We start from the raw sequence: 18,621 nt of genomic DNA, 5'->3' as shown, positions 1-18,621 counted from the left end.
GTGTTGAGGGAATTATTTGTTTAGCAGAGTGATCAAGGAGAGAAGCAACTTAGAACTAAGACGAAATTTCATCACTGGAGGTTTTTAAGAAGAGATTGGACAACCATTGGGCTGAAATAGTATGGAGTTTCCTGCCTGAGCAGGGGGTTGGACTAGAAGACCTCCAAGGTCCCTTCCAACTCTGTTATTCTGTTAAAATTGGGCAGAGCTGACAGCCTCCAGATCACTTTCATTAAACGGCTTTTCGCCCTTGGATAGCTGCAGCTCAGATACAGCAACGTAACTAAATATTGTTGCGTAAGGGCCAGGCAGCGAAGAGGGAATTGCAGCCCTTCTTTCAAGTATTGATTCATTCATTCATCTATTATTGAAGTTATATCTCATCTTTCCCTTCGTGGTAACCTCCCCCCCCGCCTCCCCCTCCCCCCGCCTCCAAGAACGTCTCGCCGCAATTTTGGAAAAATGCGGAATACGGAAACGTAAACCTAAAAACAGTACAAATGAAAGTCAAAGCAAAATTTAAAATGAGCAAACCGAGATAGTTTCGCTGATCTTGTTTAGGCTTGTTCAACGGTTGCAAGGCAAGGCAAGCTCCCTTCGCTGCATCAAATGAAATATATACACTACACAAGAGGGATGGAATTAAAAACCGCTCAAAAGCGGTTTTAGAATATCAGGTTTTCAGCGCACCTCAGTGCCAAACGTCAACGCAGGTACAAACACATCGCATCCTTTATTGTGCGACACCAAGTTTTGCTAAATACGCTGCAGTTGCCCGGCTTCATATATAAATTACACTAAGCTACAAATCATGGCTTAGAAAACACAGGGGCTGCGACGGCCCAATGGGCAAACAAATCCCATCGGGGTTTAGGGTGACGTCTCAAATGGTTTGCTCCACCACCATCAAGGTGGATAGTCCTCAATGTACGACCATTCGTCTAACAACTGTTTGAAGTTACGACATCGCTGAAAAAAGGGATTTGTGACCTCAGCCACCATGGCGTCATCATCGTCATCCTCTTTTAATGACCCCATAATCTCCTACGGGGTAGAGTCTGGGCAGCTGAATGGAGCTGAGTGTTTACTGGCCGGATGCCCTTCCTGTTGCCAATGCGGAGTTTTGTCCAGCGGATATATTCTCAGTGTCTCCCAGAGACAGAAATATCTGCTCCTACCTAGGATCGAACTCACAACCTCCCGATAATGAGGCGAGAGCTCCATCTCTAGGCCAACACAGCACTCTGCGGCATCCCCATGGTCACGGGATCAAAATTCAGGTGCTTGTGTATTGATGACGGTTGCAGTGTCCCAGGGTCACGTGATCCCCTTATGCAACCTTCTAAACAAGCAAAGTCCATGTGGAAGCTGGGCTCGCTTAACGACCCTGTGATTCACTTAACAACCGCAAGGGGCAAAATAGTCATAAATTCAGGCTCGATTCAAACCACCTTGCTTAGAAACAGGCATTCTGGTTCCAATCATCGTAAATTGAGCACTAACTGTAAAGCCTTTTTAAAGATGCCGTTATTTTTTTTTCTCTCTCTCTCTCCTCCCTCCCTCTCTCTCCCCTTCCATCCCTCTCTCTCTCTGTCTGTCTATCTCTCTCCCCCATTCTGCCTCCCTCTCTCCCTCTCTCTCTCTGTCTCTCTTTTTCTCTCTCTCTCCCACTCCATCTCTCCCTCCCTCCCTCTCTCCCTCTGTCTCTCTCTCCCCCTCCATCTTTCCCTCTGTCTATGTCTGTCTCTCCTCCTCTCTCCTCCCTCTCCCTCTCCCTCCCTCCAGCCCTCTCTCTCTGTCTATCTCTCTTCCCCTCTCTCCCTCCCTCTCTCACTCTGTCTCTCTCTCTCTCTCCCCCTCCATCACTCCCTCTGTCTCTCTCTCTCCCCCTCCATCCATCCATCCCTCTCTGTCTGTCTCTCTCCTCCATTCTCCCTCCCTCCCTCTCTCTCTCTGTCTTTCTTTTTCTCTCTCTCCCCTCCATCCTTCCCTCTCTGTATCTGTCTGTTTCTCTCCCCCATTCTCCCTCCCTCCCTCTCTCTCTCTCTGTCTCTCTCTCCTCCCTCCCTCTCTCTCTCTGTCTTTTTCTCTCTCTCTCCCCCTCCGTCCTTCCCTCTCTCTGTCTGTCTGTCTCTCTCCCCCATTCTCCCTCCCTCCCTCTCTCTCTGTCTCTTTCTCCTCCCTCCCTCTCTCTGTCTCTCTCTCTCTCTCCCCCTCCATCACTCCCTCTGTCTCTCTCTCTCCCCCTCCATCCATCCATCCCTCTCTGTCTGTCTCTCTCCTCCATTCTCCCTCCCTCCCTCTCTCTCTCTGTCTTTCTTTTTCTCTCTCTCCCCTCCATCCTTCCCTCTCTGTATCTGTCTGTTTCTCTCCCCCATTCTCCCTCCCTCCCTCTCTCTCTGTCTCTCTCTCCTCCCTCCCTCTCTCTCTCTCTGTCTTTTTCTCTCTCTCTCCCCCTCCTCCATCCTTCCCTCTCTCTGTCTGTCTGTCTCTCTCCCCCATTCTCCCTCCCTCCCTCTCTCTCTGTCTCTTTCTCCTCCCTCCCTCCCTCTCTCTCTCTGTCTTTTTCTCTCTCTCTCCTCCTCCTCCATCCTTCCCTCTGTCTATCTGTCTGTCTCTCTCTCTCTCTCTGTTCACAAGTTTTGCCATCCAAGGAAAATACCGACTGGCCCTTTTTGAGAATAACAACAACAACAACAGCTTGTGTTCCCCGCAGTTCAGGAAGAAGTGTGCGAAATGCTAATCACAAATAATCCCTCCTCTTTATTTGCTCCATTTCAAGAATTATGATGTTAACACACTGTAAAATCGTTGCTTTTCCCTCTTTTCCAGCGAGTTTGCACGTGGTCTGAATCTTTTCTCATCCAGAGAGTTTGAGGAGCCAATCTCTCAAGTTGAACCACCCTTGCAAGTTGCTTTGAGATTTTCTTCTTTTAAAAACAAAACAATAAAAAAAAAAGTTGCCTTACAGGCATTCAACGCCATTGAATCACAATCACGCAATCACAATCACGCAATCACAATCAGGAGGCTGGGAGTTCGATCCTAGGTAGAGGTAGATATTTTTCTCTCTGGGCACAATGAGAATATATCTACTGAACAAAACTCCGCATTAGCGACAGGAAGAGCATCCGGCCAGTAAACACTCAGCTCCATTCAGCTACCCAAACTCCACCCCGTGAAGAATTATGGGGTTGTTGAAAGAAAAAAAGAAGGGACATGGCGGCTCAGTAGCTAAGACGCTGAGCTTGTCGATTGAAAGGTCGGCAGCTCAGTGGTTCGAATCCCTAGTGCTGCCGTGTAACGGGGTGAGCTCCCATTACTTGTCCCAGCTTCTGCCAACCTAGCAGTTCGAAAGCACGTAAAAAATGCAAGTAGAAAAATAGGGACCACCTTTGGTGGGAAGGTAACAGCATTCCGTGCGCCTTTGGCATTGAGTCATGCCGGCCACATGACCACGGAGATGTCTTTGGACAGAGCTGGCTCTTCGGCTTTGAAATGGAGATGAGCACCACCCCCTAGAGTCGGGAACGACTAGCACATATGGGCCAGGGGAACCTTTACCTTTAAAAGAAGATGATCGGCATTCAATGCCGTATCTCTCTGGATCCACTAGGAGAGCAAATAAATGTACCACCGCTAAACCATTTCCACTGATTCGCAGTAATCGAAATGTTATTCGTGGGAATTAATTGACACTAGCTTCAAATTTGTCTAATGCCAAACGAAGGAATAATATTTGATCAGGAAGGAAAATCAGTGCTGTCCCATCTAAATATTAATCAGGCTTCACCCTGCTTAGATTGCTTAGATCCTGATTGCTTATTTGTAGCCTATGACTATCACTAACTGTTGTATCATTAAGTGTTAAATTTGTACCCTACGTCTATCATTAAGTGTTGTAAGTGTTGTACCTTGATGAAGGTATCTTTTCTTTTATGTACACTGAGAGCGTATGCACCAAGACAAATTCCTTGTGTGTCCAATCACACTTGGCCAATAAAAAATTCTATTCTATTCTATTCTATTCTATTCTATTCTATTCTTATTCTATTCTATTCTATTCTATTCTTATTCTATTCCATTCCATTTCATTCCATTATTTCTATTCTATTCTATTCTATTCTATTCTATTCCATTCCATTCCATTCCATTATTTCTATTCGATTCGATTCGATTCGATTTGATTCGATTCGATTCTTATTCTATTCTATTCTATTCTATTCTATTCTATTCTATTCCATTCCATTCCATTCCGTTCCATTCCATTATTTCTATTCTATTCTATTCTATTCCATTCCATTCCATTCCATTCCATTATTTCTATTCTATTCTATTCTATTCTATTCTATTCTATTCTATTCTATTCTATTCCATTCCATTCCATTCCATTCCATTCCATTCCATTATTTCTATTCTATTCTATTCTATTCTATTCTATTCTATTCCATTCCATTCCATTCCATTATTTCTATTCTATTCTATTCTATTCTATTCCATTCCATTATTTCTATTCTATTCTATTCTATTCTATTCTATTCTATTCTATTCCATTCCATTCCATTCCATTCCATTTCATTCCATTATTTCTATTCTATTCTATTCTATTCTATTCTATTCTATTCCATTCCATTCCATTCCATTATTTCTATTCTATTCTATTCTATTCTATTCGATTCGATTCGATTCTTATTCTATTCTATTCGATTCGATTCGATTCGATTCGATTCGATTCTATTCTATTCTATTCTATTCTATTCTATTCTATTCCATTCCATTCCATTCCATTCCATTCCATTATTTCTATTCTATTCTATTCTATTCCATTCCATTCCATTCCATTCCATTATTTCTATTCTATTCTATTCTATTCTATTCTATTCTATTCCATTCCATTCCATTCCATTCCATTCCATTATTTCTATTCTATTCTATTCTATTCCATTCTATTCTATTCTATTCCATTCCATTCCATTCCATTCCATTCCATTCCATTATTTCTATTCTATTCTATTCTATTCTATTCTATTCCATTCCATTCCATTATTTCTATTCAATTCGATTCGATTCGATTCGATTCTTATTCTATTCTATTCTATTCTATTCTATTCCATTCCATTCCATTCCATTCCATTCTATTATTTCTATTCTATTCTATTCTATTCTATTCTATTCTATTTTATTTTGTTTTAAATCAGTTCACTAATTAGTTCCCTCTAGGTGGGTGAGTGGAGGGGGGGGAAAAACAGGATTTCAATCTGCTAAATAACTCCAGGCAGTCCTCGACATACATCTATTCGTTTTAGTGACCAAAGTTTACAACAGACCCCCAAAAAATTAACCGATGGACCATTTTTCACACTTACGACCATTGCAGCACCTTCGCGGTCACGTGATCAGACGCTTGGCAACTGACTCATAGTTATGACGGCTGCAGCGTCCCGGGGGGGGGGGGTCACATGATCCCCTTTTGCGACCTTCCAGCGAGCAAAGTCAAAAGGGGATGCCAGATTCACTTAACAACCATGTCGCTAGTTTGACAACCGCAGTGATTCACTTAACGACGCTGGAAGGAGAAAAAAAAGATTGGAAAATCTGGCAAAACTCACCGAACAGCTGTCTCTCTCAGCAACGGAAATGTTGGGCGTTCAGTTGTGATCGTAAGTTGAGGACTTTCTATTCCCCCTCCCCCACATATTTAACCGGCCTCTAGGATCAGAACACCCGAAAAAGGTACTTTAAGATTTCCAAATCATTTTGCATCTGCAAAAACATACTGAAATTGTCGTGTCCCACTCCTCCGCTGACGGCCGGGTCAGGGAAATCCGAATCAGGGGTGCCTCTGCAGCTCTGCCAAAGTCCTAGCAAAGTCCTCAAGGCAGGCAGGAGACCAGAAAGTGACTTCAGCAAGATATGTTTAGACTTTGCCTGACTCAGAGACTGCCAGAAAGCAGATCCTTTATATAGGCCATGGGGTGTGGCTCCATGACTCAGTCTGCCCCTCCCTTCCTTCTGTTGCCTCCGCCTATCAAGTCTTCTGACGCGAGGGTCACTCCAGTCTGCAGCTGTTGGCAATTGACCTCCCTCAGGGGAGGGGGAGGGGGAGGGGTCTAGTTGCTCCGTTTGCCTGGGCATGGAGCCAGGGCTGGGGCCGGGAGGTGCTCCCTCCTCCGCAGCCTGTCTGGGCATGGAGCCAGAGCTGGGGCCGAGAGGCATACTAGGACATTCCTCAGCGTTCGGAAGCAGATAAAAAGGCCCCGGCTGCGGTGAGAGCGGGCAAGACACAACAGAAATCATAAAAACAGGGCCGTAATTTTAACCATCGCACAGGGATTAATAGCCACTTTATTCGGACAAAAAATAACAAACAGGAATGAAATGAGGCTATTTAAATTCTTACAGCGTAATTCTGGAAATGTCATCAGATACCAGGATCGTATTATCACATGTGGTGGACATATCCAAAAGCAAAAAAAAACAACTATTGGATTAAAATTAAAACATGGTTAGAAGAAATGATACAACAACATATAGATTTAAAACCTGAACTGTTCCTACTGGGTATCCTACCAGAGAAATTTAGTAAAGAAAATATATATTTGATTATTCACATAATAACTGCAGCGAAGATAGTATTTGCGCAAAGATGGAAAGCAGAGAAAATCCCTACAGAGGGGGAAGTAATTAAGAAAATATTGGATTGTGCAGAAATGAATAGATTGACTTTGACAATTTAAAAAAAGAGAGGAATATGAATACTTTAAGATATGGGGACAATTTTATCATTGGTTAGAAAAGATGTATGTATGTATGTATGTATGTATGTACGTATGTATGTATGTATATAATAATAATAACAGAGTTGGAAGGGACCTTGGAGGTCTTCTAGTCCAACCCCCTGCCCAGGCAGGAAATCCTACACCATTTCAGACAAATGGTTATCCAACAGTTTTTTAAAAATTTCCAGTGTTGGAGCATTCACAACTTCTGCAGGCAAGTTGTTCCACTGATTAATTGTTCTAACTGTCAAGAAATTTATCCTTAGCTCTAAGTTGCTTCTCTCCTTGATTAGTTTCCACCCATTGCTTCTTGTTCTACCCTCAGGTGCTTTGGAGAATAGTTTGACTCCCTCTTCTTTGCGGCAACCCCTGAAATATTGGAACGCTGCTATCATGTCTCCCCTAGTCCTTCTTTTCATTAAACGAGACATACCGAGTTCCTGCAACCGTTCTTCATATGTTTTAGCCTCCAGTCTCCTAATCATCCTTGTTGCTCTTCTCTGCACTCTTTCTAGAGTCTCAACATCTTGTTTACATCGTGGCAAACAAAACTGGATGCAATATTCCAAATGTGGCCTTACCAAGGCATTATAAAGGGGTATTAACCCTTCACCTGATCTTGATTTTATCCCTCTGTTAATGCATCCTAGAACTGTGTTGGCTTTTTTGGCAGCTGCTGCACACGGCTGGCTCATATCTAAATGGTTATCCACTAGGACTCCAAGATCCCTCTCACAGGTGCTACTGTTGAGCCAGGTACCACATATACGGTACCTGTGCATTTTGGATTTTTTGCCTAAATGTAGAACCTTCCTATTTTCACTGTTGAATTTCATTTTGTTAGATAGCGCCCAATGTTCAAGTCTGTCAAGATCCTTCTGTATCTTGAGCCTTTATCTTCTGGAGTGTTGGCTATTCCTGCCAGCTTGGTGTCATCTGCAAATATATATAGGGTAATGTTGTAATGAAACATGGGACGAAAAAAGAGGAGAAGATTGATAAATGTATTAATAGCAAAGCAAGAAACGTGGAAGAAATGTTGCAATAAATGAAACGATGATATTATAAAATGATTAACATTGGCGAACAAGAAGGAGACAACACAAAAGATGTGCCCAGATGAAGCACTGAACAATTGATAATGTATTGTATGTTTGTTTGCTTACAAATTAAAAAAAAATTCTTACAGCATAGCACACTTGCTTGAACGCAGAGATACAAAGACTTCTGTGAGTTTTCCTTACCGTGAGCTATGGAAACCAAATATTTTTTTTTCTCCCTTTTAATCTCCCGCTGATGTCATAAAAGGTAAAAGTTGAATATTGATTGGAGGCGCAGCTAGACAGAAATTAGTCAGCAAGGTTTATTAATATCCCTTCCTTGGGTTTATAGAAATTGGGGGAGGGAGGGGGGAAGGAGCGGATTCCAGGAAGCACAATAGACATCAGGTATTGCATCAGTTGTTGTTGAATCGTGACCCTTAATGGCAAGTGGCCGGTTAGATTATAAACAGACAATCCTTTTCTGATCTTTGCCAGGTTTTTTATATCTTTTGCTGACTAATACTGCTTTAATTGGAGATGGGTACAGGAATTGGGCCAGGGGTGAAATCTACTTACCTGTTGTGACCCAGGCCCAAGTAGGTAGTAGGAAACTCAGTCAGTGAAAAAACAAACAAACTTTATTCGAACAGCTGAGAATTAATTCATTCCCGGCGTCGTTCAACTAAATTAAAGCAAATTCCTCCCAACACAAATTCCTCAGTCCTATCGCAAACCTTGGTCCGATTAGGCAAACTGCCAAAGGCCTTTCTTGGCAAATGTTCAGAAGTCACAAAAATAAATGGAAGATGTTGACAAAGCGGAAGACGAAGCTACCAATGTTGTTTTCCGGCAAAGCCCAAATGTAGTTGCTGGTCTTTTAAGCCTTATGGGAGGGGCCAATCATCTCTTGGCCCTACTCCCAAGTCGTCCTCTCTGCTTGAGCTGCTCTTGCCTTTTGGCAGCTCTTCTCATGCGTGCATTAGGAACAGGCTCCTCCTGTTCCTCTGCCTCACTACTATCAGTCTCTGGAGGCTCTGCTGTCCGCACCTCACTCCCCAATAGCCCTGGGCTCACCTCAGCCTCATTGCTGTCCGACTCGGTTGCCAGCTCTGCAGGCTGCTGGCAGACCGCAACATTACCTTCCTTACCGATTCGGAAGTGCACGTGTCACATGCGGGCACACACCCTCTGCCCATGCACAAAACCTTTCTGCGCATGCACGGAGGGTACAAAACACATTACTTCCTGGTTAAAACCAGAAAGTAATGACAGAGGGCCAGTGGGCGAAGCCTCACACCACAATTGCTACCGGTTCTCCGAACCACCAGCCAAGATCGCTACCGGATTGGGCGATCCGGTCCGAACCGGGAGCATTTCACCCCTGAATTGGGCCTGTCTAATTTAGTGAAAAGAAGGAGTAGGGGGGTGACATAAGAGCAGTCTTGCAATATTTGTGGGGCTGCCACAGAGAGGAGGGGGTCAAATTATTCTCCAAAGCATCAGAAGACAAGACAAAAGTGGATGGAAGCTAACCAAGGAGAGAAACAACCTAAAAAATAAGGAGAAACTTCCTAACAGTGAGGAGGACAATTAACCGGTGGAACAGCTTGCCACCAGAAGTTGTGGGTGCGCCATCGCTGGAGGTTTTTAAAAAGCGATTGGACAACGATTTGCCTCGGTATATAGCGATCTTGGAGAATCTTTTCGGCATCAAGTGCCGAAACAGGACTGTACGGGGGAGGGAACAGCGGAAAATGGAAAAGCAGTTCCTGGCGGGCATACATGTGCTGGGAAGCTGAGTTTCTGGTTTCTGGCAGGCGCCTGTGCACCTGGTCTTCCTGTTTCCAGCACTCCCCATGTAAGGTATGCTGATTAGCATACGTTTAAAGCGACAGTAAAGTTTTCTTAACATGGGATTTGTTTTACAAATGGTTAGACCCCCTGGAGAAGAGCCTAATGTTGAGAAAGATTGAGGGCAAAAGAAGAAGGGGACGACAGAGAACGAGATGGCTGGATGGAGTCACCGAAGCAGTCAGTGGGAGCTTAAATGGACTCCAGGGGATGGTAGAGGACAGGAAGGCCTGGAGGAACGTGATCCATGGGGTCGCGATGGGTCGGACACGACTTCGCAGCTAACGACAAGACCACAAAGGCAGAAATCAGAAATGGGAAGAATATTATTATTTATAAGTAAATAGAATAGAATAGAATAGAATAGAATTTTATTGGCCAAGTGTGATTGGACATACAAGGAATTTGTCTTGGTGCATATGCTCTCAGTGTACATAAAAGAAAAGATACCTTCATCAAGGTACAACATTTACAACACAATTGATGTCAATATATCAATATAAATCATAAGGATTGCCAGCAACAAGTTATAGTCATACAGTCATAAGTGGAAAGAGATTGGTGATGGGAACTATGAAACGATTAATAGTAGTGCAGATTCAGTAAATAGTCTGACAGTGTTGATGGAATTATTTGTTTAGCAGAGTGATGGCCTTTGGGAAAAAACTGTTCTTGTGTCTAGTTGTTCTGGTGTGCAGTGCTCTATAGCATCGTTTTGAGGGTAGGAGTTGAAACAGTTTATGTCCAGGATGCGAGTGATCTGCAAATATTTTCACGGGCCTCTTCTTGATTCGTGCAGTATACAGGTCCTCAATGGAAGGCAGGTTGGTAGCAATTATTTTTTCTGCAGTTCTAATAGTGTCACAATTACTGATATTAGGTATAATTGACCCAAACAATACACTGTATAATTAAGCACTTACATAAGTTAAAGAAAAATGTATAAAATAAAACTTATAAAAAAAGATAAAGTGACAATAAAGTGACTTAACTCTAAGTCTTGGGAAAGTACAGACTCAAATCAACCGCCACTCAGAACTGTTAACTTCGATAGCAACTTCTCTGTTGTTATTTTTTTTTCCTTCCTGGACAGATTCCTTACGAAACGTCCCCCTTGTGAGTCACGGTCCTCGTTCATCCCCAGCCGAGTTCAGCGGCTCCAACCAACGGTTGTTGCGGGAACGGAAAACGTCGGCTCCTTCGCACTCCAGCCAACCCACGCTCTTCACTTTTGAGTCGCCTTCCAATCACATCCGGAGTACCCTTTCCACCAGCGCCCCTCAAGACTATCTCTTTCTACACCAATGCATGAGCCAGAAATCAGAAAATACAAGGTAACTCTTGGCGAATCCAAGAATTCTTTTTCGATCTAGAGCTGGGGTCCCCGATCCCGGGTCCACAGTCTCGTGCTGGGCTGTGGCCCATTCGGAACAGGGCCGTCCAAGCAGCGGGTGAGCACACCAGCGCACGAAGCCAGTGGTGGGCTGCTGCCGGTTCGGACCGGTTCGGATGAACCGGTAGTTCCAACCAACAGCTGGGCCCACCCACCTGCCCTGGCGCTATCACGTCCTATATCTATGATGGCAAACCTATGGCACGCATGCCTGAAGCGGCATGCAGAGCCATGTCGCCTGGCATGCGTGGCGTCACTTGTTCCTCTTCTGGGTTTCTGGCACGCATGCACACGCGGTGATCAGCTGGCCTGTTGTGTATGTAGCAGTGCCGGAAACTGGAATAACTGGTCTCCCCTTTTCCAGCGGGAGCATGCACGCCGGCCAGCTGAGCGCGGCAGTAACCAGAAGACTTCCTGGCCGGTGCGCATGTGCACGCCGAAAACCGGAAGTACTTTATCCGGCGCTCCTCTTCCTGGTTGCGGCCTTGATGAACGTGCGCACATGTGTGAAGTGGTCCCTTTTCGGCCATCACTGTTCTATATTATCTACATTTTTTTGATGCCGCACACTCACGGTTCTGGGCGAACTGGTTGTTACAGTGTGTGACACCCACCTCTGCTTGAAGCTCTATTTGAGCAAGTGGCAAGTGGGCACGTGAAATTATCCCCGGGACACAGCATAAAAATGAGTCGGTTGCCAAGCGTCTGAATTTTGATCCTGTGATCACGGGGATGCTGCAATGGTTATAAATGTGAAAACCGATCGTTAAGTCACTGTTTTTTTTTTGGTGACATTGGTAACTTTGAACGATCACTAAATGAACCCTTGTAAATCGAGGACGACCTCTACTTGAAAGCTTGCCGCATTTTCTCTCCTTTCATTAGTCCGGCTGTTGCTTGCTTCAAATAGTCTCAAAGTAGATTTCCAGTTTAAAAGATTGGAAATAAGGAAGAGGAAAAAAAGGAAGAGGGGTAAGAGCAGTGATAGGTTGCCCCCAGTTCGGACTGGTTCTTGCGAACTGGTAGTAAAACCGGGGGTAGGCTCCGCCCACTGACCTCGACATCATCAGGAAGCATCTGTGCATGTGCAGAAGCAAGCACATGCACAGAAGCAAGCGTGCACATGAGTGAAGCGAGCACGTGTGTGATCCCGCTGCGAACAGGTAAAGGTAAGTAGAACCCGTCCCTGGGTAACAGCCAGTTTGGCCTTGTGGCTAAGGTGCTGACCTAGGGATCAGGAGATGGTGAGTTCTAATCCTGTTATTTGACATGAAAGTGTCGTGTCCCCCTCCCCCTCCGACAGCCGGGTCTGGGAAGTCCGTATCAAGCGTGGCCACGAAGCCTCTGCAGCTTTGCCAAATTCCTGTCAGATTTCTCAGGCAGGCAGGAATCCAAGGTGTGACTTCAGCAAACCAGATGAGACTTTGCTTGACTCAAGGAATGCCAAAAAGCAGATCCTTTATATAGGCCATGGGGTGTGGCTCCATGACTCAGCACATATCCAGGCCTGCCCCTCCCGTCCTTTTGCTGACGTCGCCTCTCAATTCTCCGGAAGCGGGGATCCGTCCACTGTGAATTCCCTTCCTCCTGATCTGCTGCCGGCAATGCTAGCACGTGGCTGGCTTCATGCTCACACGCTGTAGGAGTGAGGTTTGTTTGTTCATTCCTGACATTCTATCCGGGCATGGTGCCAGGGCTGGGGGCTGGAGGCATGCCAGGCCGTTCCACTTCATTATCAGACTCTGAATCGGATAGCAGGAGATGGGAGGGGCCCGGCTGAGGAGAGGGGGGAGGACAAGGCACAACAGAAAGGCAGCTAGGTAACTTTGGGACAAGACCAGTCTATTATTTTTACAAATAACAGGGTGGCAAACATATCTGACATACTATCTTCCTCCTATTTTCCCCACAACAGCCCTGTGAGGTGGGTTGGGCTGAGAGACAGGGACTGGTCCAAAATCACCCATCCAGCTTACATGGCCGAGGCAGGACTAGAACTCACCGTCTCCTGCTGATTGGCTGAAAGTTACCCATGATGGCTTTCATGGCTAAGGTGGGACTAGAACTCACCATCACCTGGTGATTGGTCCAAAGTCATCCATCCAGCTTTCATACCTAAGGCAGAACTAGAACTCATCATCTCCTGGTTATTGGCCTGAAGTCCCCTACTAAATCCAAGGTGGGACTAGAACTCACCATCACCTGGCGATTGGTCCAAAGTCATCCATCCAGCTTTCATACCTAAGGCAGAACTAGAACTCATCATCTCCTGGTTATTGGCCTGAAGTCCCCTACTAAATCTAAGGTGGGACTAGAACTCACCATCACCTGGTGATTGGTCCAAAGTCATCCATCCAGCTTTCATGCCTAAGGCAGAACTAGAACTCATCATCTCCTGGTTATTGGCCCGAAGTCCCCTACTAAATCTAAGGTGGGACTAGAACTCACCATCACCCGGTGATTGATACTAAAGTCACCCAGCCGGCTTTCACGCCTAAGGCAGAACTAGAACTCCTCATCGCCTGGTCATTAGCCCAAAGTCCCCCACTAAGTCTAAGGTGGGAATTGAACTCACGGTTTCCTGTTTTCTAGCCTGGTGCCTTAACCACTAGACCAAACAGGCTCTCGGGATCAACAAAGTCATCCTTCTTCTTCCTCCTCCTCCTCCTCTTCTTTCATTGGCAGGAGCGCCAGCTTCTCGCAAGCCACCCGGTTCTTCATGAGGAGCGACCCGTCGGTTCAGAAACTGCCTCAGGAGAACGGACATTGTGTCAACGGGTTGGGCGGGCAGCTCCACGGTTTCTACAGTTTGCCCAAACCCAACCGGCACAACTCGGAGCTCCGAGACAGCGCTTACGATTTGCCCCGAAGTTTCGGCTGCTACGCCCACACCAAATCCAGCCTCACCGGCTCCGAGACGTCGGATAGCGAGGAGGTCTACACTTTCAAGACCCCCAACAGCACCCTTTGCAAAGACTTTGGAGAACTCTCCACGGATTCCTACGACGTGCCCGGCACCCCTCTGTCCGTTTACCAGATCCCGAGGACCTTCACGCTCGACAAAAACCACAATGCCTTGGCGGTGGCTTCGAGCGAGGCGGTGGCGACGCCTCCCCCCAGGCCCCCTAAGCCGGGGCAGGCCGAATCCCGCTGGGGCAGCCCCCAACAACGCCTGATGGACAGCGAAGGCCTCAGCATAAGTCCAACGGTCACCACCATTCCCCGAAGGAACACCCTACCGGCAGTGGAAAACTGCAGGTTACACCGAGGTAGCTCCATCACGGGAGGTTTTTCAAGAAGAAACTGGACAGCCATTTGTCTTGGAATGGTATAGGGGTTTTCTGTTTGAGTAGGGGGTTGGCCTTGAAGGCCTCTAAGGTCCCTTCCGACTCTATTGTTTTGTTCTATTCTGTTCTGTTCTGTTTTGTCCTATCCTATCCTCTCCTATCCTAAGTTGTATCCTTCCTTCCTTCCTAACCCTTCCTTCCTTCCTAACCCTTCCTTCCTCCCTCCCTTCCTCCCTCTCTCCCTCCCTCCCTTCCTAACCCTTCCTTCCTTCCTTCCTAACCCTTCCTCCCTCCCTCCCTCCCTCCCTCCCTCTCTCCCTCCCTCCCTTCCTAACCCTTCCTTCCTTCCTTCCTAACCCTTCCTCCTCCTCCCTCCTCCCTCTCTCCTCCCTCCCTTCCTAACCCTTCCTTCCTTCCTAACCCTTCCTCCTCCCTCCTCCCTTAATCCTCTCCTCCCTCCCTTCCTAACCCTTCCTTCCTTCCTTCCTCCTCCTCTCCCTCCTCCTCCTCCCTCTCTCCCTCCTCCCTTCCTAACCCTTCCTTCCTTCCTTCCTAACCCTTCCTCCCTCCTCCTCCTCCCTCTCTCCTCCCTCCCTTCCTAACCCTTCCTTCCTTCCTAACCCTTCCTCCTCCCTCCTCCCTTAATCCTCTCTCCTCCCTCCCTTCCTAACCCTTCCTTCCTTCCTAACCCTTCCTCCCTCCCTCCTCCTCTCCCTCCTCCCTTCCTAACCCTTCCTTCCTTCCTTCCCAACCCTTCCTCCCTCCTCCTCCCTCTCTCCTCCCTCCCTTCCTAACCCTTCCTTCCTTCCTTCCTAACCCTTCCTCCCTCCTCCCTCCTCCCTCTCTCCCTCCTCCCTTCCTAACCCTTCCTTCCTTCCTTCCTAACCCTTCCTCCTCCTCCTCCTCCCTCTCTCCTCCTCCCTTCCTAACCCTTCCTTCCTTCCTTCCTAACCCTTCCTCCTCCTCCCTCCTCCCTCTCTCCCTCCTCCCTTCCTAACCTTCCTTCCTTCCTAACCCTTCCTCCTCCTCCTCCCTTAATCCTCTCTCCTCCTCCTTCCTAACCCTTCCTTCCTTCCTTCCTAACCCTTCCTCCTCCTCCCTCCTCCCTCTCTCCCTCCCTCCTTCCTAACCCTTCCTTCCTTCCTTCCTAACCCTTCCTCCCTCCTCCTCCCTTACTCCCTCTCCCTCTCCCTCCTCCCTTCCTAACCCTTCCTTCCTTCCTTCCTAACCCTTCCTCCTCCTCCCTCCTCCTCCCTCTCTCCCTCCTCCCTTCCTAACCCTTCCTTCCTTCCTTCCTAACCCTTCCTCCTCCCTCCTCCTCCCTCTCTCCCTCCTCCCTTCCTAACCCTTCCTTCCTTCCTAACCCTTCCTCCTCCTCCCTCCCTTAATCCTCTCTCCTCCCTCCCTTCCTAACCCTTCCTTCCTTCCTTCCTAACCCTTCCTCCTCCTCCCTCCTCCCTCTCTCCCTCCTCCCTTCCTAACCCTTCCTTCCTTCCTTCCTAACCCTTCCTCCTCCCTCCCTCCTCCTCTCTCCTCCCTCCCTTCCTAACCTTCCTTCCTTCCTAACCCTTCCTCCCTCCTCCTCCCTTAATCCTCTCCTCCCTCCCTTCCTAACCCTTCCTTCCTTCCTTCCTAACCCTTCCTCCTCCCTCCCTCCTCCCTCTCTCCTCCCTCCCTTCCTAACCCTTCCTTCCTTCCTTCCTAACCCTTCCTCCTCCCTCCTCCTCCCTCTCTCCCTCCCTCCCTTCCTAACCCTTCCTTCCTTCCTTCCTAACCCTTCCTCCTCCCTCCTCCCTCCCTCTCCTCCCTCCCTTCCTAACCCTTCCTTCCTTCCTTCCTAACCCTTCCTCCTCTCCCTCTCCCTCTCTCCCTCCCTCCCTTCCTAACCTTTCCTTCCTTCCTAACCCTTCCTCCCTCCCTCCCTCCCTTAATCCCTCTCTTCCTCCCTCCCTTCCTAACCCTTCCTTCCTTCCTTCCTAACCCTCCCTCCCTCCCTCCCTCCCTCCCTCTCTCCCTCCCTCCTTCCTAACCCTTCCTTCCTTCCTTCCTAACCCTTCCTCCCTCCCTCCCTCCCTTACTCCCTCTCTCCCTCTCTCCCTCCCTTCCTAACCCTTCTTTCCTAACCCTTCCTCCCTCCCTCCCTCCTTTCCTAACCCTTCCTTCCTTCCTAACCCTTCCTCCCTCCCCACCCCTCCCTCCCTTCCTAACACTTTCTTCCTAACCCTTCCCTCCTTCCTAACCCTTCCTCCTCCTAACCTCCCTCCCTTCCTAACACTTTCTTCCTAACCTTTCCTTCCTCCCTAACCCTTCCTTCCTTCCTAACCTTTCCTTCCTTCCTAACCCTTCCTCCCTCCCTCCCTCCCTTAATCCCTCTCTTCCTCCCTCCCTTCCTAACCCTTCCTTCCTTCCTTCCTAACCTCCTCCCTCCTCCCTCCTCTCTCCTCCCTCCTTCCTAACCTTCCTTCCTTCCTTCCTAACCCTTCCTCCCTCCCTCCCTCCCTTACTCCATCTCTCCTCTCTCCCTCCCTTCCTAACCCTTCCTTCCTAACCCTTCCTCCTCCTCCTCCTTTCCTAACCCTTCCTTCCTTCCTAACCCTTCCTCCCTCCCTAACCCTCCCTCCCTTCCTAACACTTTCTTCCTAACCTTTCCTTCCTTCCTAACCCTTCCTCCCTCCCTAACCCTCCCTCCCTTCCTAACACTTTCTTCCTAACCTTTCCTTCCTTCCTTACCCTTCCTTCCTTCCTAACCCTTCCTTCCTAACCCTCCCTTCCTCCCTCCTCCTTTCCTAACCTTCCTTCCTTCCTAACCTTCCTCCCTCCCTAACCCTCCCTCCCTTCCTAACACTTTCTTCCTAACCTTTCCTTCCTTCCTAACCCTTCCTCCCTCCCTAACCCTCCCTCCCTTCCTAACACTTTCTTCCTAACCTTTCCTTCCTTCCTAACCCTCCCTTACTCCCTCTCTCCCTCCCTCCCTTCCTAACTGTTCCTTCCTTCCTTCCTAACCCTTCCTCCCTCCCTCCCTCTTTCCCTCCCTCCCTAATACCTCCCTTCCTTCCTTCCTAACCTTTCCTCCCTCCCTCTCTCCCTCCCTCCTTTCCTAACCCTTCCTTCCTAACTCTTCCTCCCTCCCTCCCTCCCTCTCTCCCTCCCTCCCTTCCTAACCCTTCCTAACCCTTCCTTCCTTCCTTCCTTCCTTCCTTCCTAACACTCCCTCCCTCCCTCCCTCCCTCCCTCCCTTCCTTTAGAAACCTTATAGGGCCATCTCCAGGCCTACTGACAGAACCCAGTCTTCCGGGCCTTTAAAAAAAATGTCAATCTCATTTCCACACGGATGATGTTCCATAGGGAGGGAGCCACCACGGAGAAGGCCCTTTTTCTTGGTCCCACCAGATGGAGGTCCTTAAGAGAATGGGCTCCTGACATCTCCTGCCCCCCTGCTCTGGATGGTCGGGTAGACACGACTGGAAAAAGATGGCCCTACAAATTGTCTGGACCCGGGGCCAAATTATTTGAAGGGCCATGTTTTTCCAATTATGTCCATCCAACCCACCAGAGCAGGGGTGGGCAGAGGATGTTAGGAGGTCCTTCTCTTAAAGTGACAACCAGCACCTTGAATTGGATCAGGGAGCTGAGCTGCTGCTCGTTTTCTATCAGAAGATTATTTGAGGAAGGGGCTTTTTCCCCAACGTTCCTCTTAAGTGCAGCCCCAACTTCTGTGAAGAGTAGGGACGTGACATTGGAGCCAGGGGTGGGTTCTACTCAGTGGTGGGATTCAAGTAATTTAACAACCGGTTCTCTGCCCTAATGATTTCTTCCAACAACCAGTTCGCCAAACTGCTCAGAAAGTTAACAACCGGTTCTCCCGAAGTGGTGCGAACCGGCTGAATCCCAACACTGGTTCTACTTACCTTTATTACCAGTTTGCATCATATCCCGCGCACGCTCGTTCACATGCGCAGAAGAGTTTTGATGACGTTTGAGTAAGTGGGCGGAGCCTCCCGTCGGCTTTACTACCGATTCTATAGAACCGGTCCAAACTGGGGGCAACCCACCACTGATTGGAGCAGTGATTCTCAGCCTTGGCAACTTGACGATGGGTGGACTTCAACTCCCAGAATTCCCCAGATGTCTTGATACCGAGTTGGAAGGGACCTTGTAGGTCATCTACTCCAACCCTTCCCCCACCCAGGGGTGCTATTCTGACAGGCTCTGGAGAATCGGTACCGGAAATTTTGAGTAGTTCAGAGAACTGGCAAATGCCCTGGTCC

At 47.8% G+C, this 18,621-nt stretch overlaps 1 protein-coding gene across 4 annotated transcripts in view; it reads left to right on the top strand.

The window, feature by feature from the left end:
• GAB2 (GRB2 associated binding protein 2) overlaps positions 1–18,621 on the top strand; it is a 197,827-nt gene that overhangs the window by 153,532 nt on the left and 25,674 nt on the right. For all 4 annotated transcript variants that reach the window (XR_009155561.1, XR_009155560.1, XM_058186878.1 and 1 more), the window contains exons 3-4: positions 10,767–11,007; positions 13,752–14,335. Coding sequence is in view for 2 of the 4 variants with exons in the window: in XM_058186878.1 (XP_058042861.1) it covers positions 10,767–11,007; positions 13,752–14,335 (825 nt within the window). In the remaining 2 variants the exon portion in view is untranslated. The remainder of the gene's footprint in view (positions 1–10,766; positions 11,008–13,751; positions 14,336–18,621) is intronic.

The sequence above is a fragment of the Ahaetulla prasina genome, chromosome 5, assembly GCF_028640845.1.
Source record: "Ahaetulla prasina isolate Xishuangbanna chromosome 5, ASM2864084v1, whole genome shotgun sequence".
In the NCBI taxonomy this organism is placed as follows: domain Eukaryota; kingdom Metazoa; phylum Chordata; class Lepidosauria; order Squamata; family Colubridae; genus Ahaetulla; species Ahaetulla prasina.
This window is presented reverse-complemented; position numbering and strand designations above follow the sequence as displayed.